General features: G+C 37.2%; 1 protein-coding gene across 10 annotated transcripts in view; it reads right to left on the reverse strand.

The window, feature by feature from the left end:
- The window catches only part of ASCC1 (activating signal cointegrator 1 complex subunit 1), a 93,500-nt gene that overhangs the window by 69,081 nt on the left and 1,389 nt on the right, over window positions 1-23,030 (reverse strand). For all 10 annotated transcript variants that reach the window (XR_013994989.1, XM_081074349.1, XM_081074346.1 and 7 more), the window contains exons 2-5: window positions 22,549-22,694; window positions 21,230-21,329; window positions 17,669-17,766; window positions 12,953-13,131 (exon numbers count right to left, since the gene is read on the reverse strand). Coding sequence is in view for 9 of the 10 variants with exons in the window: in XM_081074346.1 (XP_080930472.1) it covers window positions 12,953-13,131; window positions 17,669-17,766; window positions 21,230-21,329; window positions 22,549-22,694 (523 nt within the window). In the remaining variant the exon portion in view is untranslated. The remainder of the gene's footprint in view (window positions 1-12,952; window positions 13,132-17,668; window positions 17,767-21,229; window positions 21,330-22,548; window positions 22,695-23,030) is intronic.

Raw genomic sequence — 23,030 nt, forward strand, 5'->3', positions numbered from 1 at the left:
ATGTAGACTCAATCTTTGAGGCAATGGAGCCACTATTTTCCTTTGCTCGGAATCTATCACATTCCCACCCACAAGCCTCTTCATTGAAATGAATAAAGACCAACATCAAATTTACTCTGGGGTTTAATTACACTGGGCGCTGCTCCAAGTTCACCATTACTCGGAGCTAGAACTATTTTACTCCATTAAGTTGGCCAACCAGGCTGGCGCCTGGAAATTCTAATGGTGGTGACCTTCCAGCCAGCAAGGAGAAGCAAATGGTGAAGTAACAGTTGTGTCTGGATGAAAGAAAACAAGTTTCTTTATGGCTAAGTCACATCTATAAGTCTGTTTCTTTAACCGTTAAATAAGGTCTGATCCAAGGAAAAAAATGCACGCAAAAGCTACCTCCACAGAAAGCTGATGTGCAAGCCTAAACCCTGTTCAAAGTTCAAAGTCATGTCCTAACCTAACTCAGCCATCCCAGGTACAAGATCTTAAACCTCTCATTCAAACTGCTGCTCCACGATTTACCACTAGCAATCACATCATCAACTGCCCTTCATTGATTTTACTTTTAATCCAGCACTCAGGCTCCACTGGCCCAGAACTGCTGGCAGTGCTACCAGCGTGAATAATTAACAAGGTACAGTGAAATCTAAAAATGTCAAGCTTAGAAAAGGCCAGTAGAGAAGCATGGATTAGCCCACCATGGAACCTTCTCTCTGCTTCTTAACCCGGTTAGAACTCAACCATCCTTTCCACGCAGACGGGACAGAACGCAGGTGCATCTGTCAGAGCTGCCAGCTGGCAGAAGGGAAGTCTCTCCTGCATCCCAGACCCCAAAGGTCATGCTTCAGTGCATGAGAATTGAGAAAAGAACGCCTCTGAATCTGATCCAAATGTGTACCGCCCAGAATGTAAATAATTTATAGCACTCTGCTTTGACAGTACATGATGACAGCCAAAGATAAAAATATAATCCTCAAATTATATTTACAAATATCATCTTCTAGGAACACCAGACATAACAAAGGTTTGTGACTTAGCTATAAGAGACCTTAAACCTGGAATACAGAGTCGAAGGCTCTAATTCCAGCTCTGTCACAAAGCAGCTGTGATTAGGCAGCCATTCCACTTCTCTCGACCTCAGTTTCCTCCTTTAGAAGACAATGGAGATGGCCTAGTTTACCCCTAAATCAAAGGCCCTATACATTTTTTACACGCTCCCACAGTACCCATAAATAAGTACAAAACAGGTATCTGTGGGGGATTCAGCCGTTCTCTTCCTGATAGTCTACGCAAAGATAAGCAGGAAGGACGCATGAACCTCATTCACATAGGAAAGTTATTCAAATAAGGCACACCAGTGAAAAGAGCATTTGGCTTTGCAGCCAGCTGGGCGTAGGTTCAAATTCTATTATAATTCTGCCACCTATCAGCAGTGTCTCCCAAAGTGAGCTACTCAACTGCTCTGAAACTCAATTTCATCATCTTTAAAACAGACATTTCCTTCTCACGGTTATTCTGAGGATTAAATAAGATATACTGGGGGTGCCAGAAAACTGTATACACATGACTTGTATTCATCTTTTGTTATCGGTGTATATTGAGTATATAGTGATCTTTGCTCTCCCTTTGAAAGCACCATCAAGAACTAAATTAGGCTCTGCTGAGTCATTTCTATTATTCTTTAAGAATGTTCACAAAAGTTGACTTTGATTCGAGAGTCTCTACGCGTTATTAATAAAATACCTTGTTGAGTAAGCTTTAGAAAACAGGGTTTTGATTCTTCTTGCTTATAAATTCTGTCCAGACATAATTAGAGGGAAGTGGAGAGGTTCTTAAAAAAAAAGGACAAATAGTCAAACCGACCAGCAAAAGGGTACTTTACACTGCCCAGAAAAGAGAACGCACGGTCTAAGTGTCTTTACCCATTAAAAAGGCTCTTCACTAGGACGCATCCCTCTTACTGTTCTTTGATGAGCACAATGAATAGTTAACCCTACTTTTTGAAAGCGTAACTATTCCTCCGTAAATTACTTGTAAGCACTAGTTAGCAATCCATCGACCAGCCTACATTCATTCCCAAAGATAGACAGTGATCACCCAAACATCAGGGACGGGCTAACAGTACATCACCTGTTCAAGCCAGAACCTCGGCTTCTTCTTGATGCCACACTTTCCCTCACGTCCTCTATGGTAACGGTGATATTACAACAGCTAACGTACAGTATTTAGCTATGCGCCAAGCTCTGCTCTAAACACCTTAAATTTATTAACTCATTTACCCTTCACATCAACACTGAAGGTAGTGACTATTATTATCCCCACTATAGAGAAGACCTCTGAAAATCTCTGGAACATACCCCCTCCTAAATATACCACACAGCCTAGTCTCCTTTTCAACAGGCTGTATCATTGTTTCTAACTGGTGGCTGCCTCCGGTACCCCACGCCTTAATTCTCAATCCCACTTCCAATCTGCCTTCAGGATTATTTTTCTGCAATCCTAAATTAATCACATTAGTCTCTACTTAAAACCTTCACTAGTTCCAGAGTGTCTATAGGATACATTCAAAATCCTTAACTCACACGAGACATTTCACAACCATTCACAAGACCAGTCACAACTAGGTGGATACCATTCCCTTTCCACTCTTTTTTAAAAAACTTTATTTTAACTATGTTTTTCCAGGACCCATCAGCTCCAAGTCAAATAGTTGTTTCAATCTAGTCGTGGAGGGCACAGCTCACTAGCCTATGTGGGTATCGAACCGGCAACTTTGATGTTAAGAGCACCGCACTCTAACCAACTGAGCTAACGGGACACCCTCCCTTTCCACTCTTAATTGCTACCTCTTCCCTATCCTACCCACTTTCTAGGCTCCAGTCTTAACAAACTGCTCCCTCTCCCATGAACACAGCAGACTAGAACGCCTCCATTCCTTGCAAGTACCATTTCCTCTGCCCAGAATGCTCCCCTTCCCCAGGCGAGCCTGGCACAAACTCCTGTTCTTCCTTCAAGACTCTGCTCAAGTGTCACCTCCCTGATTAAGCCTTTTCTGCCCATTAGAGAACCTCCCCTCTGGGTACCCACTACACTCCCCTCTAACAGCACTTACCACACAGCACGACAACTATTTCTGTCAGAACAGTACTTCCCCTGCTAGAGCATGGCATCCATGAGGGTAGGGTCCACTGTTAGTACAAACTACATAGCCTAGTAAATGGCAGACACTTAATAAATATTAAATTAATGAATAAAAGATAAACTGCATCCAAATGGTGCAATATATGAATCTTGTCAACATCATTTCTTACTTTCCCATCCAACATGAGAACTCAGGAATTTACAACTTTTCTTACAAAGACAACTAACTATCCCATCTTTATTCTAAATTAGTTCATAAGATAATTATAAATTCCGAAACTCCCCTTATACATGAAGAATCCTAAATGAACACTAAAGCCGTTACATATAAATTTTCTTCTTCAGTGATTAATACTATTATTATACTATTATATTACCATTATTCACTGTGAAGCAAAACAAGCCTAACGGGGGGGGGGGGGGCGCACAGATCCATTTGCCATTTCTGCCTAGTGTCAGCCTTTAGATTCCAATATGAGCAGAATTATGTTGTTTCTGGAGCTATAACTTATTCAGGTTCTCCAGACAGCCTGAGAAATCCCCTGTTGCTTTAGACAGATCTGTAAGCCTTCAGAATGCTCCAACAAAACACAGCTTGAATTACTGTTTTTCATTACTGATACGCTCTCTACTGGACCCTGCTGTGAGATAAAATGGAATTATAGCAGTGTTACTAGCTATGGAATGACTAAGAGATATACAGGGTTTAATATACTTCTTGAACTCACAGACAGTGAGACATCTTTGAATCTTAATGCAAGGAAAGGAAAAATAAGGTGCAGTTTATCTGCAGATCACATAGGTGGAAAACACCTCGCCAATGTCTGCGAGCATCTAAATCCTACATTAAATACTCAGGCCTGGGGAGCTGAAGCACAGGGATGACGGCGATGATGTCTGTAGTTAAACAACATTTCTTGTATCATCAATCAGCACAAAGCAAGGCGATTTAGGAAACGCTATTCTAAAAGGCAAATTCACAGTTTCCTTGGGAGTCAAGGGTGAGGTCAAGAACAAACATGCTACCAAATAGAGAAAAGAGGCCAACTATTTTCAAGGAAGAAAAGAGAAGTTCGAAAACAAGAGTGAGGGAAGAACAGGAAGATGCCTGGGAGAAAAGCTGTCTGTTGTATCAAAAATGTTACTCCACAACAACGTTTAAGAATGGAATAGCTATGGTTGGTAGATGGCATTCTAAGAATGCCCCTCACCCTTGTATAATCCCCTCTCCTTTGATTGTGGGTGGAACCTGTGACTGACAGGACACCACTACTGTCATGACACTATGTTAGATGGCACAGTCTACCTTGCCATAGGGAGACTACCCAGTGAGCCTAACCCATACACATGAGCTCTTTAAAAAGCAGAGTTTTCTTTGGCTGGTGACAGACGTCAGAGATTCGAAGTGCCAAGAAGAATTTAACAGAAGCTAGAGGGACCACATGTCAAGGAAATGGGGGCTAGAGCTATAGCCACAAGGAAATGAATTCTGCCAACAATCTAAATGGACTTGAAAGTGGATTCTTCCCCAGGGCCTCCTAATAAGAGACCAGTCTGGCCAACACCTTGATTTCAGGTAAGCAGAGAACCCAGTTGAGCTCACCAAGTCTTCTGATCTATAGTACTGTGAGATGATAAATGGGTGTTGTTTTAAGCTGCAAAATTGAGGTAATTTACTATCAGCAATATAAAATTAATACAATAGGGTAGGGTGCAAAGGTAAACTAATAAACTCATATTTCAACAGTATTTCACCCCAAAGATCCCAAAGGACTTCATATATTTGACATAAGCTATCAAATTAGGTAAAGTCACCTCCTCAAAAAAAAAAGAAAGAAAACAAAAAATTAATTATCAATGAAATTTTTTTTAGAAGATAAAGAGTCTCACCTCTTCGAGTCCTGATTCAAGACTGAAGATGGATAGCCCTTGAACAAAAGTCCTTGAAGGACATATGATCCACATGACATCTTTTTTTAACAATTAGGGAATAAGACATGATTTGGAGCTGAAAACCCAAACACAACTGGGAAGGCTCTTTTGCTTTTTTAAATCTGCAAATACTGTGCAAATTACTACCCAGTTCTAGTCGAGGCTGGTCCCACTGAAAACATTTACTGAAAGTCTGGTGCAATTGGTTAACAGACAAGCAATCATCAAAACATCTTCAATTTAAACAGGATTTTTTCCATTCGAATAATTTCCCACAGTGATGCCCAGGACTAATTTCATATATTTGTTCCATTGGATTGTATAAAATAGAGCAGTTACTAGATCCTCCATAACTCTATCATTCACTCTACCGAGAAGGTACCCTGGGCAAGTCACCCTCTCTGAGCTTCCATTCCTACATCATTAAAATGGAATAGCAGTATCTACCTCATACAGATGGATTGAAGGTTAAACAAAATAAACGCAGTAAGCACTCAGCACACTGTCGAGCACAATGCAAGTGCTCAATAATCATTTGCTCTTTTATGTGTCACTCAATGCTGACTGAGTAAAATAGTGGTAAACTCCTCCCTGCTTACAGTATTGCAAATTATTAGAAGAAAAAAAGTATGAATAGCAGCATTATTCATAATAGCCCAAAAGTGGAAACAACCCAAATGTTCATCAAATGAATGAATAAACAAAATGTGGCATGCCAATACAATGGAATACTACTGGGCCGTAAAAAGAAATGAAGTAATGTTAACATGATAAAACATGGATAAACCTAGAATACATTGTCAGTAAAAGATACCAGACACAAAAGATCACATATTCTATGATTCCATTTATATGAAATATTCAGAATAGGCAAATTCATAGAGACAGAAATTAAATTAGTGGTTGTCGGGTAGAAGGAAGGGGCAATGGGGAGTGACAGTTTAATGAGCACGGGGTTCCTTTGATGCTGATGGAAACATTTTAGAATTAGATATTGGCAACGGTTGCAAATGCAGTGAATACACATATATGGAAAACCATTAACATGTACTTTAAAATGTAAATTTTATGTTATATAAATCATATATCAATTAAAAAATGTATGAGAATGTCTCCTTTTGTCCATGAAGAATTAACTCCTATTAGGACTTTGCCTCCTGCCATCAATAACTAGAAGACTAGATAAAATATATAAAACAAGTGTTTTCAGACACTGGCTAACAGATGGTGCTGGACTGTGATCCCTAAGAGAGGAGAAAGACAGAGTCTCATGCTAGCTTTCTGAACAGACAACTTCCAGACAGTGACACAGAGTGGGGAACCCAACAAGAGGCCAGTAATCCCTATGAGTTGAGGTGAGAAAAAGTGGAATTCAGGAATGCCAAGGCAAATGAAATTTGCAGGGCCAAGCACTGAAGAGGAGGAAGCTATGAAAAAAAGTGGGGGCTCCAGAAATCTGCAGAAGGGTCTCTGAGACTTTGGCTGAACAACAATCTGCACGTGTATAGGATGAAACCCACAAAACCAGATAAAGAAAAGCTACTGGAAGCTGCAAGCCAAACAATACCCAAAGCTCAAACAGCAGGGAAACACTCAAGTTCCCACCAGCCAGAGTGGAGAGATCACTCTCGAATACACAGAGAATTGAACAGATTCCAGGAAGGACACACCTTAATAGTGAGGCTAAATTAGCCCTAGAGTAAAGAATACTCTAGATCTGTTCTTAAAAGGCTTTAAAAACAAGCTTTGGAATGATTATGCAGATACACAAATAACTATCTTCCAGAACAAAGTTTAAGACTCTCTGAAGAGCATAAAACAAAATTTGCTCTCAACAATGTTCACCATTGAATAAAAAATTACCAGACATGCAAGCAGCAAAAAATGTGACCCATAAGCAGGTAAAAAATTGGCCAATAGAAACAGATCTAGAATGCTGCCGTGCCAATGGAATTAGCAGACAGTGGCTTTAAAAAAACTATTATAAATAAGCTCAACTATTTTAAGGAAAACATGCAGACATTGAAAGAAAAAGATGATATTTAAAAAAAGAAACAAATAGAACTTTAAGAGATATCAAATAAGAGCAAAAATGAAAATTCCATTGGATGGGATTAACGACAGATTAGAAACAAAAAAAAATCAGTGAATTTGAAGACACATCTACAGAAACTATCCAAACTGAAGCAGGGAGAGAAAATTAAGTCTGGAAAATAAATGAACAGAGCTTCAGTAACCTGTGCACCGGTATCAACTGATCTACTGTGTAATTAGAGTTCCAGAAAGAGAAGGAACAAGGGGAGAGAAAAGATATTTGAGGAAATAATGCCTGAAATGTATCCAAACTCGAAGCAACATCAGCATGACAGACTAAGAAGATCCAGGCCCTCACTCCCCCACAGAAACACCAAATAAACAACAACACATAGACCAAAGTAGCTTTGGGAGAACTCTAGAAACCAGTTAAGAAGCTACAACAAAGCAAATGCCTAACCAAGAAAAAGCTGCACTCAAAATGGTAGGAAATGTTCCGTTTTCTCTCCACACAGTAGCGTGATGAGATCTCGCGCTGTCCAGCTCTGTCCCACCTAGGTCATGAACCATCCCTTTGTCCGGCAGGCCCACACTATACACGCTACGCATCCATTAGGCACTAAGTAGCCGTCTCGGTTATCAGATCAAGCGATACAGGGCTGCAGTGCCTATGTTCACAGAACTTATTTTACTTAAAAATGGCAACTGAGATAGATATACCAAAGAGAAGCTGCAAAGTGGATGTGTGTACAGGAAAACACATAGTATAGATAGGTTTCGGTATTATCCATGGTCTCAGGCATCCAAGGGGGGTCTTGGAAGGTATCCCCTGTGCGTAAGGGGGAACTACGAGATACCACAGCATGCCTACCAGAACTGCCAAGATCAAAATAAGACAGACACCACCAAACGCTGGCAAGAACGTGGAGCAAGCTAAACTCTGTATCATCATTTGTGGTAAAAAAGGCACAGCCTCTCTAGGAAAAGGCTTAATAGTTTCCCTATAAAACTAAACATATATCTGCATTTGGTCCAACAATTATGCTCCTAAGTATTTGCCCAGAGACAGCAAAGAGGTACAAGAGAACTTTTAGGGGAGATGGAAATGTCTGTATTTATGATGGTTGTTACACAACTGTATATTTTTGTCAAAACTAATTAAAGTGTACTCTTAAAACAGGTGCATTACACTGTATGTAAATTATAACTCAATAAAGTTGTTCTTTTAAACAGAATGAAAAAAAAACTATCAAAAATTTAAAGTTTACATTCCCTTCATGTATTCTAAGAATTTACCCCAAAATGTATCCCAAAGAAAACATCAGCCAAGGACATAAAGATTCATGTACAAAAATGTTCATTACACATTATAATGAATAACAACAGAAATAATTTCCTTTAATGTTCCATCAATAAGGCATTGGTTAAAAGTTAGGGTACATTCATTCACAGAATATTTCACAGCAATTAAAAACAGTGATTAGATTTATATGTACTGACATGGAACATATTAAATCAAAAAGGTAGTTAGAAACAATGTGTATAACAATTTATATATACATATAGATATATATCTATATATATCTATATATATATCTATATATATATATACAACACATATGTAATTTGAAAAAATTTATGAGCCAACTTTACACCAAGAGGCGTCATCTTTCCCTTATAAGTAAGAGAATGTTGAGGCCATTCCTATTTTAGAGTTGAAGAAACTACCAGAAATGTCAAATGAGTTTCTGAGGAACTAAAACAAGCCTGAATGCCACAGCCTTTCAGGAAACATATGCTATCTCAATAATAGGTATGTGTTCTTCAAAGCTACTAGATGGGAACTCACCTAAGGTGGGGTAATACATGCAGAGTATGACAGGAAAATGCCTACAGGCTTTTCCAGCAATCTGCCTGTCCTTCTTACGTCAGAATGAAACTCACTAAAAATTTCTTCCATCTAATAAGCCCCTTGCTTAGTTACACTTTTATGCTATGCTTATTTCCCTGCTGTTATCAGGACCTGATTTAAAAGCAGGAAGAAGGCAATGTCAGTATGGAATCTCCCTGGAAGCAGGAAGGAAGTACTTTGGACTGATTAAGGCCAGCACGACATTCATAGTGGCCAGTCTCAATCTGGCCAAAAGAAAGTAATTATTCCAATATTTGTTCCCTGGCAGCCCATGTCAGGAGCCAAAAGGAAAGTAAAGAGGCATACACACACACATACATGAAAAGAAAAAAAGGTTAATCTATTACAATCTGCTTGTCGCATATCAGGTATATGTAACATTCCAAAAAATAAATAATCACTGGCATCAATAAATTGGTATTTACAAAGTAAAATAATTTCGAAACTTACCAGCAACACTCCCCCAAATTTAACAGCCTATATTGAAACTTCAGTATTCCTGGTCTTCTCCTACTGAACCCTCCACTTCCACTGAGAATGAAATAATCTTGCTATTAAATGTTAAGAGAAAAAAGATATTCTGATGGTTTACTAATGATACTTAATAATATTCTGATAGTTTACTACCTTTACATATAGTATTTGACTTATAGATGTGCCCTTGTTCAAGCACGTAAATGCCAAGTTAGTCATTTCAAAATGTGTTACGCAATTCTATACTATCTACTCATATTTGCCCAGTCTGAACCAACTCAACCTTAATAGCCTCCTTCTTAAAAAATCAATTTTACCAATTTTCGTCCCGTAGCCCCACAAAAATACTTGGATTCTAATACTTCTATATCTGCATATCTACATCTCACCACATTTTAACACCTAAGACCCAGCTTGAGCAATATGGGTAAGATAGCATAGGAGAAAGGAAAAGGAAAAAAAGAAGAGGAGGAAGGATCTTGTAAATTTTCACTCAAAACATTTTCACTGACCTTGCCCACAACTATCAAAGGCAGCCCTCATTTACTCTTAATACTCCAAGTAATATGAATAACTTTGACCTAACCAGCCATGAAAATAGCAGGAGTAGCCTCTAACATTTATGAAATGTTTATCACGTATCGACTGCCATGCCGAGTACTGACGTTATCTCATTTAATCCTTCCTGTAACTCTCCAAAGCAAGCTGTAAAGATCTGAAGGTTCACCTTCCCAAATCTACACATCGAGGAACCCAGAATCAAACCTAAGTCCATCGTTTCCAGAACCAAAGATACTAACCACTGTTCTATTTTATCCCACATGCTTTTATTCCTCTCTTTACTACAAGATTGAGAAAACATAGCACAGCCATCCATATGCAAAAAAATGAACCTAGACCTATTCACACCTACTACAAAAAATTAACTATTTCATAGATCTAAACATAAAAAAGCAAAACTCTAAAAATCCTAAGAGAAAACCTTTGTACTTAGAGTTAGGCAGAGTTCTAAGATATGACATCAAAATTAATAAATTGGACTAATCAAAATTTACAATAAATTTTTTTCTAAAAAAGACACTAATAAGGGAATGAAAGACAAGCTGTGGCCTAGGAGGAAATATTTGAAAATCACATAGCCTTAAAGGATTTGTATTCAGAATATAGCCTTACAGACTTGTATCCAGAATATATATGTATATTACGAAAGAGCTCTCAAAACTCAACAGTAAGAAAACAATTTTAAAATGGGTAAAAGATGTGGACACCTCACCTAACAGGATATATGGTAAAAAAGGACATAAAAAGATATTCAACATCATTAGCCAGAGACATGCAAATTAAAACCACAATAAGATATCATGACACACCTATTAAAATGGGTGTAAATAACAATAAAATAAAATGCCAACACCACCAAATGCTGACGACAATGCAGAGCAATTAGAACTCTCTTATGTTGCTGGTGGGAATGCAAAATAGCAGAAGCACTCTGAAAAACAGTTTGACAGTTTCTTATAAAGTTCAACATACACCTACCATATATATCCCAGCAATCCCACTCTTGAGTATTTATTTTAAAGAAATGAAAATTATGTTTACATAAAAATCTGTACACAAATGTTTGTAGCAGTTCTATTCATAATTCCCAAAACTGGAAACAACCTAAATGTCCTCCAACAGGTGTATGGATAAACAGACTGTGTGCATCCAACAAACTACTGATAAACACAACAACTTGGATGAATCTCAAAGGCATTATACTGAGTGATAAAAGCCAGTCTCAAAAAGTTACATACTGTATGGTTCCATTTATGTGACATTTGCAGGCAGACAAAATTATAGTAACCAACACAAGATCAGTGATTATCAGTGTTTGGGGTGGGGAAGAGGCAACTATGAAGGGACAGATGAGGGCATTTTGGAGGGTGGTAGAACTATTCTGTACTCTGATTGTGGTAGGTGGCTACACAAATCTAAACGTATTGAAATTCATAGAAATGTACATGCAAAGAAGTCCATTTTACTGTATGATAATTTTTAAGGTAAAATAAAACATTTTTAATTCTTCTGGGGATAATTGGTTAACCAAATAAGGGTTAAAAGAAATTACTCTTACCTCTTACCATATACCAAAATACATTAAAAAGTTAAATATAACTATGAAGTAATACTGATCTTCTTAATATATATGAAGCTCTTACAAATAAATTAAAAAGTGAACACTCAGAGAAAAATGGACCAAGACATGAAGAAGAGTTAAACATATGAAAAAGTTGTATCTCACCTATAATCAAATAAATGAACATAAAGCAATGAGCTAATACGTTTTATCAATTAAATTACCAAAAAAAACCCAAAAACTTAAAAGAATGACAAGACCCAGCCAGTACGGGCAAGGGTGGAAAAAGAAACCTTAAGCAAACTATAGTTAGGAATATAAAGTGCTATAACATTTCCTGAAGGTAATTTGGATATACACACCAAAAAAACTCCAACATACACATACTCTTTTCCCACTTCTAGAAATTTACTAAGAAACTAACTAGACTAGTGCAGAAAAATGTAGGCAGAATACTCATAACATCATTTACAATAATGAAAAAATATAAAGATTAAATAATTACACACCCATATAACACAAAAGTAAGCAGCCATTAAAAATCAAGTCATGTGAGCAGTTCCTGACATCAAATTATGTTATTTTAACCATCACTGCTATAATTTCCTTCCTGTTCTCCAAAGCAAAGGTAAAAGATTTAGAATTTTGTTCAATGACAAAACAGTTATGGTATAGTGCTAAATTTCAAAGAAAACAAGATATAAAACCATATACAATACACATCTTATTTTCTAAATGTATGTTTGTGTACATACACACAAATATGCCACAGTATTCTCTCTCAGTGGTGAAACAATAGGAGGCTTTTTATTCTTTCTCTAAATTTTCTATAATAAATGTATATTTCATAAATTTTTCAAAAAATCAATAAATATTTAAATCACCTAAACTTACATCCAAAAGGAATTTTAAAACTTGTTTTCTACTCTAGATTATCTGCTATTATCCTAGTCATAAGCATTTCACTGTTACCTCAGTATGACAGTTCTATATGCAAATTTGTCTTTTTGTTACTAACCCCAAATCAGCCATAACTGCCAAAGGCAGAAGATCTACAGATAACGACCTCTCATTAAGACTGCCTCCCTCAAGGTGCAGAATAGTGTACATATTAGGATGATTCTTTTGTATCTTAAAATTTTTTAATATATTTCAGTAATATATAGAGACTTATCGTGCTGATATGTCTACATTTTTTTTCAGTTCAGAATTAAATGAAACTATCAGAAATAGGTTTTTTGGTGGAAGAAGAGATTTGTTATCTACTGCCTGAACTATGTATGAACCATTTTTGTACTCTTAATTTTCTTCTTTTCTTTTTTTGTTTTGTTTTGTTTGCTGCTTACCATGGAGCACTTTTCCAGTACTTCCTCCTGGAACTTCAGGAATCGTTCCTGAACTTCAACGTCATTGAGGAAAAAGGCAAGGAAGTGAGTGAAGGGCTGTTTTCTTCTAAAAGTGAGCAAAAGAACATCAATCCGAGTTCTGGCTGAAATGACCCCACCTCGATGCTGGCCACTGATTACTGCAAGCAAAAAACAAACAAACAAAAAAAGGGTTGACATGCTCAAGGACTATCAGATGCTTGCTTATAAGATAGGTGACCTTTCAATACTGTCATCTGTGGGGAGTTAAAGAAGTCTGAATGTGTATTTAATTCTGAACAGGGGACAGTGCCAAGGGTAAGAAAGTTACTAATGAATTCAGTCTAAGCAGAACAAGGTCTAAAAACAGAGTATCTTTAAGCCAAGCTGATGAAGTAGAAAAATGAGTTCAAAACCTACAAAGCAAACCCTCACACCTTGTTGCTGGAAATGTTACAGCTTCTATGAAAATGTTACAGCTTCTATGAAAACGTTTGGCAGTTCCTTAAAAAGTTAAAAAGAGAATTATCATATGACCCAGCAATTCCACTCCTAGATAGAAACCCAAAAGAAGCAAAATAAGGTGTTCAAAAAAAAAAATTGTACACAAATGTTCATAGCAGCTCTACTCACATTCCAAAAGGTGGAAACAATACAAATGTCCACCAGCTGATAAATGGATAAACAAAATGTGGTATCTCCATACAATGGGATATTATTCAATAGACAAAAACAAAAAAAAAAGGAACAAAGTACTGATACATGTAAAAATATGGATGAATCTTGAAAACATTATCCAGACAATAAAGACCACATATTGTATGCTTCCATTTACAGGAAATATCCAGAACAGGCAAATTCATAGAGACAAAAAGCAGATTAGTGGTAGCCAAGGACTGGAGACAGGAAGAAATCAGGAGTGACTGCTTAATGGGTATGGGGTTTCCTTTCGGGGTGATAAAAATGTTCTAAGACAGTAGTAATGGTTACACATCATTCTAAATGTACTAAATGCCACTGAATTCAATACTTTAAAATGGCCAAAATGGTAAATTTTATGTTGTGTCTCTAACCGCAATAAAAATACTAAGAACAATACATCACATAGAAATTCATATAGTAAAAAAATTAAGAGCAAAAGATTCAATTTTGTTATGTGAATTTTACCTCAATTAAAAAAACACTGTGGCAAAAATTATTAGTGATTCACTCAATAAAAAAGCAAAGGAGCGTCTACTCCTATACGTATGAAAATAGAAAGCTAAAGTAAAAATGTCTATCGACTCTATATTATACGTATGGATACCAAATTTCCATGTTTTGGTATAACTTGGCCTTCTTTGATCTGGGCTATATCTTTATGCATATATAAATGAAAGGAGGCGGGAAAAGCCATAAGAACATAGACCACTGTCTACAAAGAAAGAAAACCATTTAGGGATTATACAATCTCTGTTTAAACAGAGATTAAATCTCTAGGTTCCAGAACTGGCAGGGTTTGGTTCAAAATAGAAACTAAGGAAAGGTGCAGAAGACATGAACAATGAACAAAACTGGCATTTCAACAGACGATTTATTAGAGTTAAGGACAGGACTTCTGAATATGATAAACATATTGAAGTATTAAGGATAATAATAGCAAAATGTGCTATGTACTTTAGAGAACATAAAGTTAGTGTCTCCTAGGCAACTGCAGAAATTAAATAATTCCATTTATTTGTCCTAGTACTTTCCATTAAAGCACTTGAAATTTTCTGTAAGAACAACATTTCTGTTTCTTAATGAGAATGAAAGTGTCATAACCATTTTGTTGTAGAGAAACAACATGGAAATTCCTAGGAAGAGAAGTAAATTATGAATGAGAAACAGCCTGAGAACTGTCTGCCTAAGTAAAAACTTGACCTAAGTAATAACCAAATTTGTAAGAAGTAGACCTACAGTGTTTTCTAATGACATTACTTATATTATCAGATAGAATACGTTGCAAGTCCAAAAGACTCAAATGCCCAGTGAAGGCAAGTATACATAGCAGGTACTCAAATATGGTGCTAGAGAAATACTGATAAGAAGTGTTCAAAGGTAAACTGGGACAAAATTATAGGAAAGTAGAAATTATAATTATCTCTGTCAGAGATCAAAAATATGGTGAGAAACTTAAAGGAAAGGGGTGGAGAAGAGGGAAGCTTAAAACTCAAGTTTATGTTTTATTTCTATAAAAGTTTGGCACAAAATGCTAAAGGTGTTCTTTTTTGTTAAGAAGGTGGTTTGGTAGAAAATAAGGCAAATAAGACGTTTTTATTTTTGTAACACAGTAAACTGAAAAGGGTACTTGAAAGGTGCTCAGGGGGCGGCCAGATGGCTCAGTTAGAGCGCGAGCTCTCAAGCTCTCAACACAATGGGATGGTGGGCTGCGCCCCCTGCAACTAAAGATTGAAAACGGCAATTGGACTTGGAGCTGAGCTGCGCCCTCTACAACTGGATTTAGGGACAATGACTTGGAGCTGATGGGCCCTGGAGATATTCTCCAATAAAAAAATATTCCCACCCCACGCAAAAAAAAAAAAAAAAAAAGGGTGCTCAGACAGACTGATTTCCAGAAAAGATTCAAAGTTGATCAAATAATGACTAAATTATAAATGTAATGAGGTTAGATATATTCTACAACTATAAATATCTGAAAACCAGAATACACATGACTAGATTTAAGGACTAAAACTTAGGATATAGAGGAAGAAAACAATTGAAGGTATTGAAGTTAAACTTTAAAAAAAAAACACCCAATTATCTAATTACAACGACAATATCATTTTAAAGCTCCTTGGGATATCCCATAGCGTGAGACTTCAAAACAGACTAGAAACAGATCCTTGTCCAGAGGACAAATTAAAATCTAGATCATTTCCTTCCCTAGTTTCTCTAATTGAGGAAATGAAAAAGAAAATGAATAAGTGACAGCAAATACCACACCAAAAGATAGCAAATGCAGTCTTGATTTTACATCACAACTCAATTTATTCTAACCAATTTGTTTTTTCCCCATATACTATACAAGATCAACTTTCCCTACAAGATCAACAAACCAGTTTAACCTTGTTTTTCAATTAAATTAGTTCCACTAAATTCTTAAACAATTAGACACACTCGTTTTTCACACTGAAATATCTGTGCATTCTAAATCAAAATCGAATCTTTACAACCCGCCTACCCTTTTCTGGATAAATTTTGGAAGGATTCAGTATCTTAAAATGGCTAAAGGCTCCACATTTATACCATGTTATGAAAATTACTTGTATATGTTACTATATGGGTAGAAAAAAATGGGGAACATATTCAACCGTTAATAGCGATTATGTCTGGGGTTCATGTTACAAGAGACTTCCCTTTATACCTTATATATAATTTCTGCAAGCTTCCATTTTTTTGAAAGCATGTATTAATTTTATAATCAGAAAAAAAACTAGAGAAATAAGCTTAGATGCAATTATTAAATGATTTCAATATTTGTAATTTGAACTTTAAAGATGAAGGAAAGGCGTTGTCCAGTACAGGAACTCATATGCAGCTAGTTAAACTAAAAGTGAAATGAATTAGACTAGAATTAAAAATTCAATTCCTCAGACACACTAGACCCATTTCAAGTGCTCACAGACACATGTGGCGAGTGGTTCCTGTACTGGACAGTGCAGACATGGAACATACCTGTCATCACAGAAAGTTCTTTTGGGCAGCACTGCTCTGAAGTCACCTGCTACTTGTCTGTCACAGTGATTATTCTTACATAGCACAAAAGAAGAGTGCTTGTAACTCTTTTCTCCTAAACCTTAATATAATCTATGGGTGTTTACGGAAAATGGATTAATGCACATATTTGACTCTGAAAAAGTCCTATAGTTTTAGGATGAGTTTTAAAAATTTTGTCCCTACAGTGGACCTCACTCAAAGCCACTTTACAACGCACACCGGTGCGTTTGCTTCACAGTGATGCGTGGTACAGTCACTTTCTTTATTTCTTTCACGTTCACAAATTTTATTATAGTATATTGTTATAATTGTTCTATTTATTATTAGTTATTGTCCTTAATCTCTTACTTGCCTAATTTATAAATTAAACTATGATAAGTATGTATGTATAAGAAAAAACAGCACATATGGGATTTGGTACTATTCACGGTGTCAGGAATCCACTCAGGGTCTTGGAACATATTCCCCCCACTCCCCGGATAATGGGGGACTAGGTACAGTCACTTTCTGATTTCATTTGCATTGCCAAACTATTTTCCCTCACCTGAACAGTAGTTTGAATCAGGTTATTTTAACCATTATTCTTATAATTTCCTTCAGGTAAAAACAGGAGAATGCTTGGGGAAAGGGCTGAACTTTATTTCAAATTCGCAGATCTTATTGGTTTTTCCTAATTCTAACTTGAAACAATTCACTACTCCACCACTAAAGCATATAAGAAATCTCCTGGTATACAATGAAATCTGGCAGCTTTATCTCATCAGTGCATGGTAAAGCCTAAAATGAAGGCCCAGGTATTTTTCTCATCACCTGGGAGACTGATACTCACGTATCATAAAAAGTACAACAGCTACAGAACCCCATAAGGAATATAGTCACTACAGATCTCAGTTGGGTTACATTATTCCATACACATGCAAAAGTGATTGCAAACACAACTTATATACTGCATCTCACCAATTTCTCCTTCTTGTCCAGGCTTAGGAATACTAATAGAAGTTTTGGTCTCCACTTCCAATTTCTTCTTAGTGTCCCCTCTCTTTCCAACTATATGCCTATAATATAAAGAATAATTAATTAAGGGAAGATTAAGCAAAAATGTACCAAAATAAAGAATTCCATCATGTTTAAACTATATGTAGCCAGGGATATTCCCTTACAGAAAAGTGTTTCAGTAAAAACTTGATATTTGTAGAGAAACTTACAAGTCATATAGATTTACAGATGTTAACGTGCTGCATTAAACTCTCTGACAAAATGATGTCTTACAGAAAATTCAATGTATAGATAGAATAACTATGCCCAACACCGGTTTGCTTCTCAAAATTAGATCAAGGGCCGGCCGGATAGCTCAGTTGGTTAGAGTGTGAGCTCTAAACAACAGGGCTGCAGGTTCGATTCCCACATGGGCCAGTGAGCTGCTCCCTCCACAACTAGCTTGAAGACAATGAGCTGCTGCTGGGTGGCCAGATGACTCAGTTAGAGCGCGAGCTCTCAACAACAAGGTTGCTGGTTCAATTCCTGCATGGGATGGTGGGCTGTGCCCCCTGCAACTAAAGACTGAAAGGGGCAACTGGACTGGAGCTGAGCTGCACCCTCCACAACTAGACTGAAGGACAACAACTTGGAGCTGATGGGCCCTGAAGAAGCACACTATTCCCCGATAAAAAAATGGGGAAAAAAATTTAGATCAAAACTGGGTCTGCAGTTCTGTGAAAGGAAAGCTGGCATAGTCTCAAATGCAATTCCAGCAACTAATGGGACTAGTTTGAGGAGGGCGAGAACCTTGTCCTTATGAGTTCATCTAAGGGAATTATCCTTGGCTAATTAAATAAGGGTGAAGAGCTTGGCAAAGAGCAGGGGCCACCATTCAGGATAGACTGAAAAGCACAGAGGGTAAACAGGTAACCCTCAGGAGGCTGAATTCACATTGACATGTTTTATTGGGGAGATTTCACCCCAAAACTGGGAAGTTTCACCTAAAAATTTATATGTCCAGTTTCTTTAGAGAAATTAGAAGATCTGACAACTCAAGGCAACAACAAGCGGGAGCCTACTCTCGTCCCTAAAAATGGAACAGGAGTTTGTCACAGTTCCCATCACTCCCTGCTGTCTTTTTCATCTACTCCATCATCTAGTAATTCATTTATATTACTTGCCCAGCCCTCCTAGTATAAATAATTCTGACAATCCAAGGTTATCTTCTGGAACCCACAAAAGTGAATGAGACTACTGGGTCCCAGGGGAGAAGTTTCAGAGTCTATAAAGCATAGAGGCCATCACAGGACTATAAAGTTAAGAGAAAAAAACTCTCCCATCATCAACAATATTTTGGCTCCCATGATTTCAATCACAGTACACAATAGCATGAGTGACTGTGTCTAAAATTGGGCATTTGTTTTTAGATGGGCTAACAAAGCTCGATGATTTCCATTACGATCTATTGTAGTAAGCCATTTTTTTGCCTTTTTTTTTTTTTTTTTGGTTTTCAAAAGCTCTATTTAGTTCTTTTGCTTCTCTCTTTGTTGTTCTGCAGTAAGGCAGTTTTTAAAAAACAAGATGTTTAGAAGAGGATTAGAACTCCACAATTTCCACGTGGTTTTTCTGTGTTGGGCTAGAGATTCTATTGTGTCAACTCTGTCAGGACTTTGTCTTCCCAGGCCTATCAACAAGGGGTGCTTTCAACCAGGCTCCTATGTGACAGCGCGTTGTTAGTGGACAAGCCTATCACAAGAAGTAGTTGGCTCACAGTGTTATTAACACACCTTAGAAAGGGAAGTGGTTGAGGTTAAAGAAGCTTTAGAGTCAAACAAACCTTGGACAAGTCATTTAACCACTGTAAGCCTATTTCCTCACTTATAAAAATGGAGTGAATAATACCTATGTATCATAAGGTTGTTGTAAGGATTAAATGCGATCATATATAAATGGGCTTCCCAGTGACTGGCACATAGTTTAGGACAGTCCTTGAACTCTTTATTAAGCACATGACGCATCCTTCTAATTAAGAACACTCAAAAGAAGTTTACATGGAAAGTCCAAGACAGGTAATTTCTATATTGTCTATTAATTAGGATTTAGCACAATCAATATGTACTCTAATATACAAGTCACCTGGTACATAGTATTTCGAATATATTCACAAGATCAAGTTAGAATCAAATATTAAGGAATGTTTACACACCTTAGCAGTAGCAGATATACACATTAAACAAGACGTGTTACACCACTTTTATCAGGAAACTGAGCCACGACTGTCTCAAATCATATTTCTTAGAAGAAAATGTCATTGGAACCAGAGAGGAAAGTGAGCTGTCAAGGTTTCCAGGAGAAGAATTTCATCCTTATGATGTATTTCATACTACTCTCAAAGTTAATGAAAATGAAATTATTGCCGCTTGAACCTAAAGGCATATGAGTCCGTATTTGTAGATCTCCTCTCACAGAGCTGCTTGGACAGACCTAATTCATCTGGTACAACACAAAAAAAGAATTTATGGACTTTCTAGACTAACCTATCTCTCAGAGGTGTAAGCGCCAAAGAAGCCAGGTAGCCACACAAGTTAGCCATATTAGTGGTTAATATGGGACAGAATGTGGGCACAAAAGCACAGATTGAAGTGATCACCAAGTTTCCGCACAATTTATAAAGATGATCCTGGAAAAAGCATATCAGTCTTTGATAAGCATTGGGGATTAACGGAACAGACAGACACATGCCTGCCTTCAAGAAGCTTCCTATCCTGTGGAAGAGTCATCAAATAGCACAGAAATAAATATAAACACAAGACTGAGAAAAGCTACAAAGGAAAAGCAGAGAGTGTTATAAAAACACATAGTAGGATAATGAACGTGGTTGGCGGGGATGATGGTGTCAAAGCAAGCTTCCCTAAGGAAGAAGAACATAACTAGGTAAGGAAGAGGAGAGATTTTAAGACAAAGGGAACAGCATAAGCCAGAGCTCTAAGACAGGAAGGAGCATGATGCATTTGAGGAACTGAAGAAAACCAGTTGGGCTTCAGTGCAAAGCCAGGGAAAGAATGGTATGAGATGAAACTGAGAAATGCAGGGCCTGCTAAACCATGTTCAAGAGTCTGGCCATTTATCTAAGAAAATAAAATTCTATTTTCAACGGGAGGATGTTGGTGGATTTTAAGCAGAGGTAGTAAATAATCAGATTTGCCTTTGGAAAAGATTATTCCACCCTCAACATGAAGAACTGATTGGGAGGAGAGCAAGAATCAATGTGGAGAGACCAGTAAGTAGGCTGTGGCAGCAAAGAAATAAGCGGTGGATTCAAAAGTTCTTTAAGAGGCAAAATCAACAGGAATTGGTGATACATATAGAATAATGAAACTGATCTGTAACCAGTCCTTAGAAATTCTAGGACATGAAACACTAAACCATTTTGTCATTAGTAATCAAGCACTGAAATTAAGTGTGAAAGAGAGAAGGGTCAGCTTCCTGCTGCGTTTCCTGGAAGGGCCTCCCCATGAAGCTGCCAGGGGCCTCACTCACTTGTAGAGCAGGCTGGGGGCCTTCACGGTACACTGGAAACCTTGCTGGGTCTGCACCACCTCGTAGCCATCACAGGGCTCTTCTGCACTCTCCACGAAGCCTGCACAGAAACCATAACATCTTGCTCAGAGCTGCTGCTCCGGACAACAATCTTCCCAGCTGTCAACCACTCTCAAGGTTTATAAAAAGCAACACACATACACACAAGGAACAGCCCAACACTTTACACTGCAGAACACTGCTCTGACATTCCTTCTGACCTACTTGTAAAAGAAAAATGAAGAATGAAAAACACATGATTATTTTAAATCCTCCCATCTTGGAACCTTAGAAAAGTATGTACACACCACTGTTTCTCCCAACTGTTTTCTCCCAGAAAGCGAAGACACAATAAATAATTTTTTACTATTTTTTTATGGAGATGTAATTCACATAACATAAAACTCATCCTCTCAAAATTTGTAACTCTGTTGTTTTTAACATTAAGACACAAAATTACTTCTGTGAATAAAGCAGAAGTAAATATACTGTGAGAACTTTCTTCATATAGCAGAAAGAAAGAGAAAGGAGGAGGGTGAAATAAAGGAGCTTAAGGCCCCAAGGAGGAAGGGAAATAAAGGGGAGCATTAGTGGGGAGACTAACACCCAAGGCTTAGAGTCCAACTAAAAAAACTTTTGTAAAGCAAAAGATAAAGGAAGCAGAGAACCGGAAAGAAAGGCTTTGCCTGTTTATGCATTAAACCCAAGCCAAAGGTAATTAGCCTGAAAATATTTATAATCCATTTTGACTGTTGAATTTATTTCTTAAAATTATCCCTACATAGTAATAAAATTATGCTCATTGCGTATTTGGAACTGCCTGTTTATGACTGCAAAGAAGAAGAGAAAAATAACAGTAATAACAACCAACATTATTGGACACTAGATAAAGTACCTTGCATAATATGTTCATTTATTTCAATAATTTATACATACAATTTATACAATTTATACATATATATTACTTTCACAACTTTACAGATAAAGGAAGTTAATTTTGTCACAGAATATTAATGATTAATATTAATTGTAACTAACATCACCTCTTATTACATTTAAGCCTCTGTACAAAGATGAAACATGACTTATGACTGCACCTGAGAACACCTCATCAAACTCATCAGTCCTCTTAGACATCAACACAAATGATCTACGAGAGACCCATCATCTCAAATTGCGGTGCTCCCACGGAAATACACTGAAACAAAACAAAGAATTGCTTCTCCAATTTGACAGAGAGCATTTGACTTCTTATCTGACCCAAGAGCAACTAGGATTACCTTGACAGAAGTCCTCATCCTCTTCTTCATGTTGGTAAGTCTGTTCTTGAATAGGATTCTTCCTATAAATCCGTCCATCAATTCTTATGAGCTGTGGGCGCAGAACCTCCATGATACTTTCTCCCAAGTAATATTCCAGTGAAATCCTGAAAAAGGAAGGATCACCTTACCTTTTGCTTTAATGAGAAATAAAAACCCTATCTCTATCACGTGGGTCATTACGCAGGCTTTGAAAGGACGTAATTGGGCATCAGCTCATAGTAGCAAAAGCAGCACTGTTTATTAGGCTTCCCCTATGTGTAAGCTGTTTTAAGACAAGTGATGCATATTCCACGACACTATTCAATTCCTGGCTCCCTCTGGACAGCAATTGGTAAACTATTCAGCACTCCATAAAAAAGGTAATTCAAAGACACTGAGACCTTTATACACAGCCTGTTCTCCTGATTTTTAAAGAGAGAATGAAGATCTAGTTATTAGTT

The sequence above is a fragment of the Rhinolophus hipposideros genome (genome assembly GCF_964194185.1).
Source record: "Rhinolophus hipposideros genome assembly, chromosome: 15".
Lineage (NCBI taxonomy): Eukaryota > Metazoa > Chordata > Mammalia > Chiroptera > Rhinolophidae > Rhinolophus > Rhinolophus hipposideros.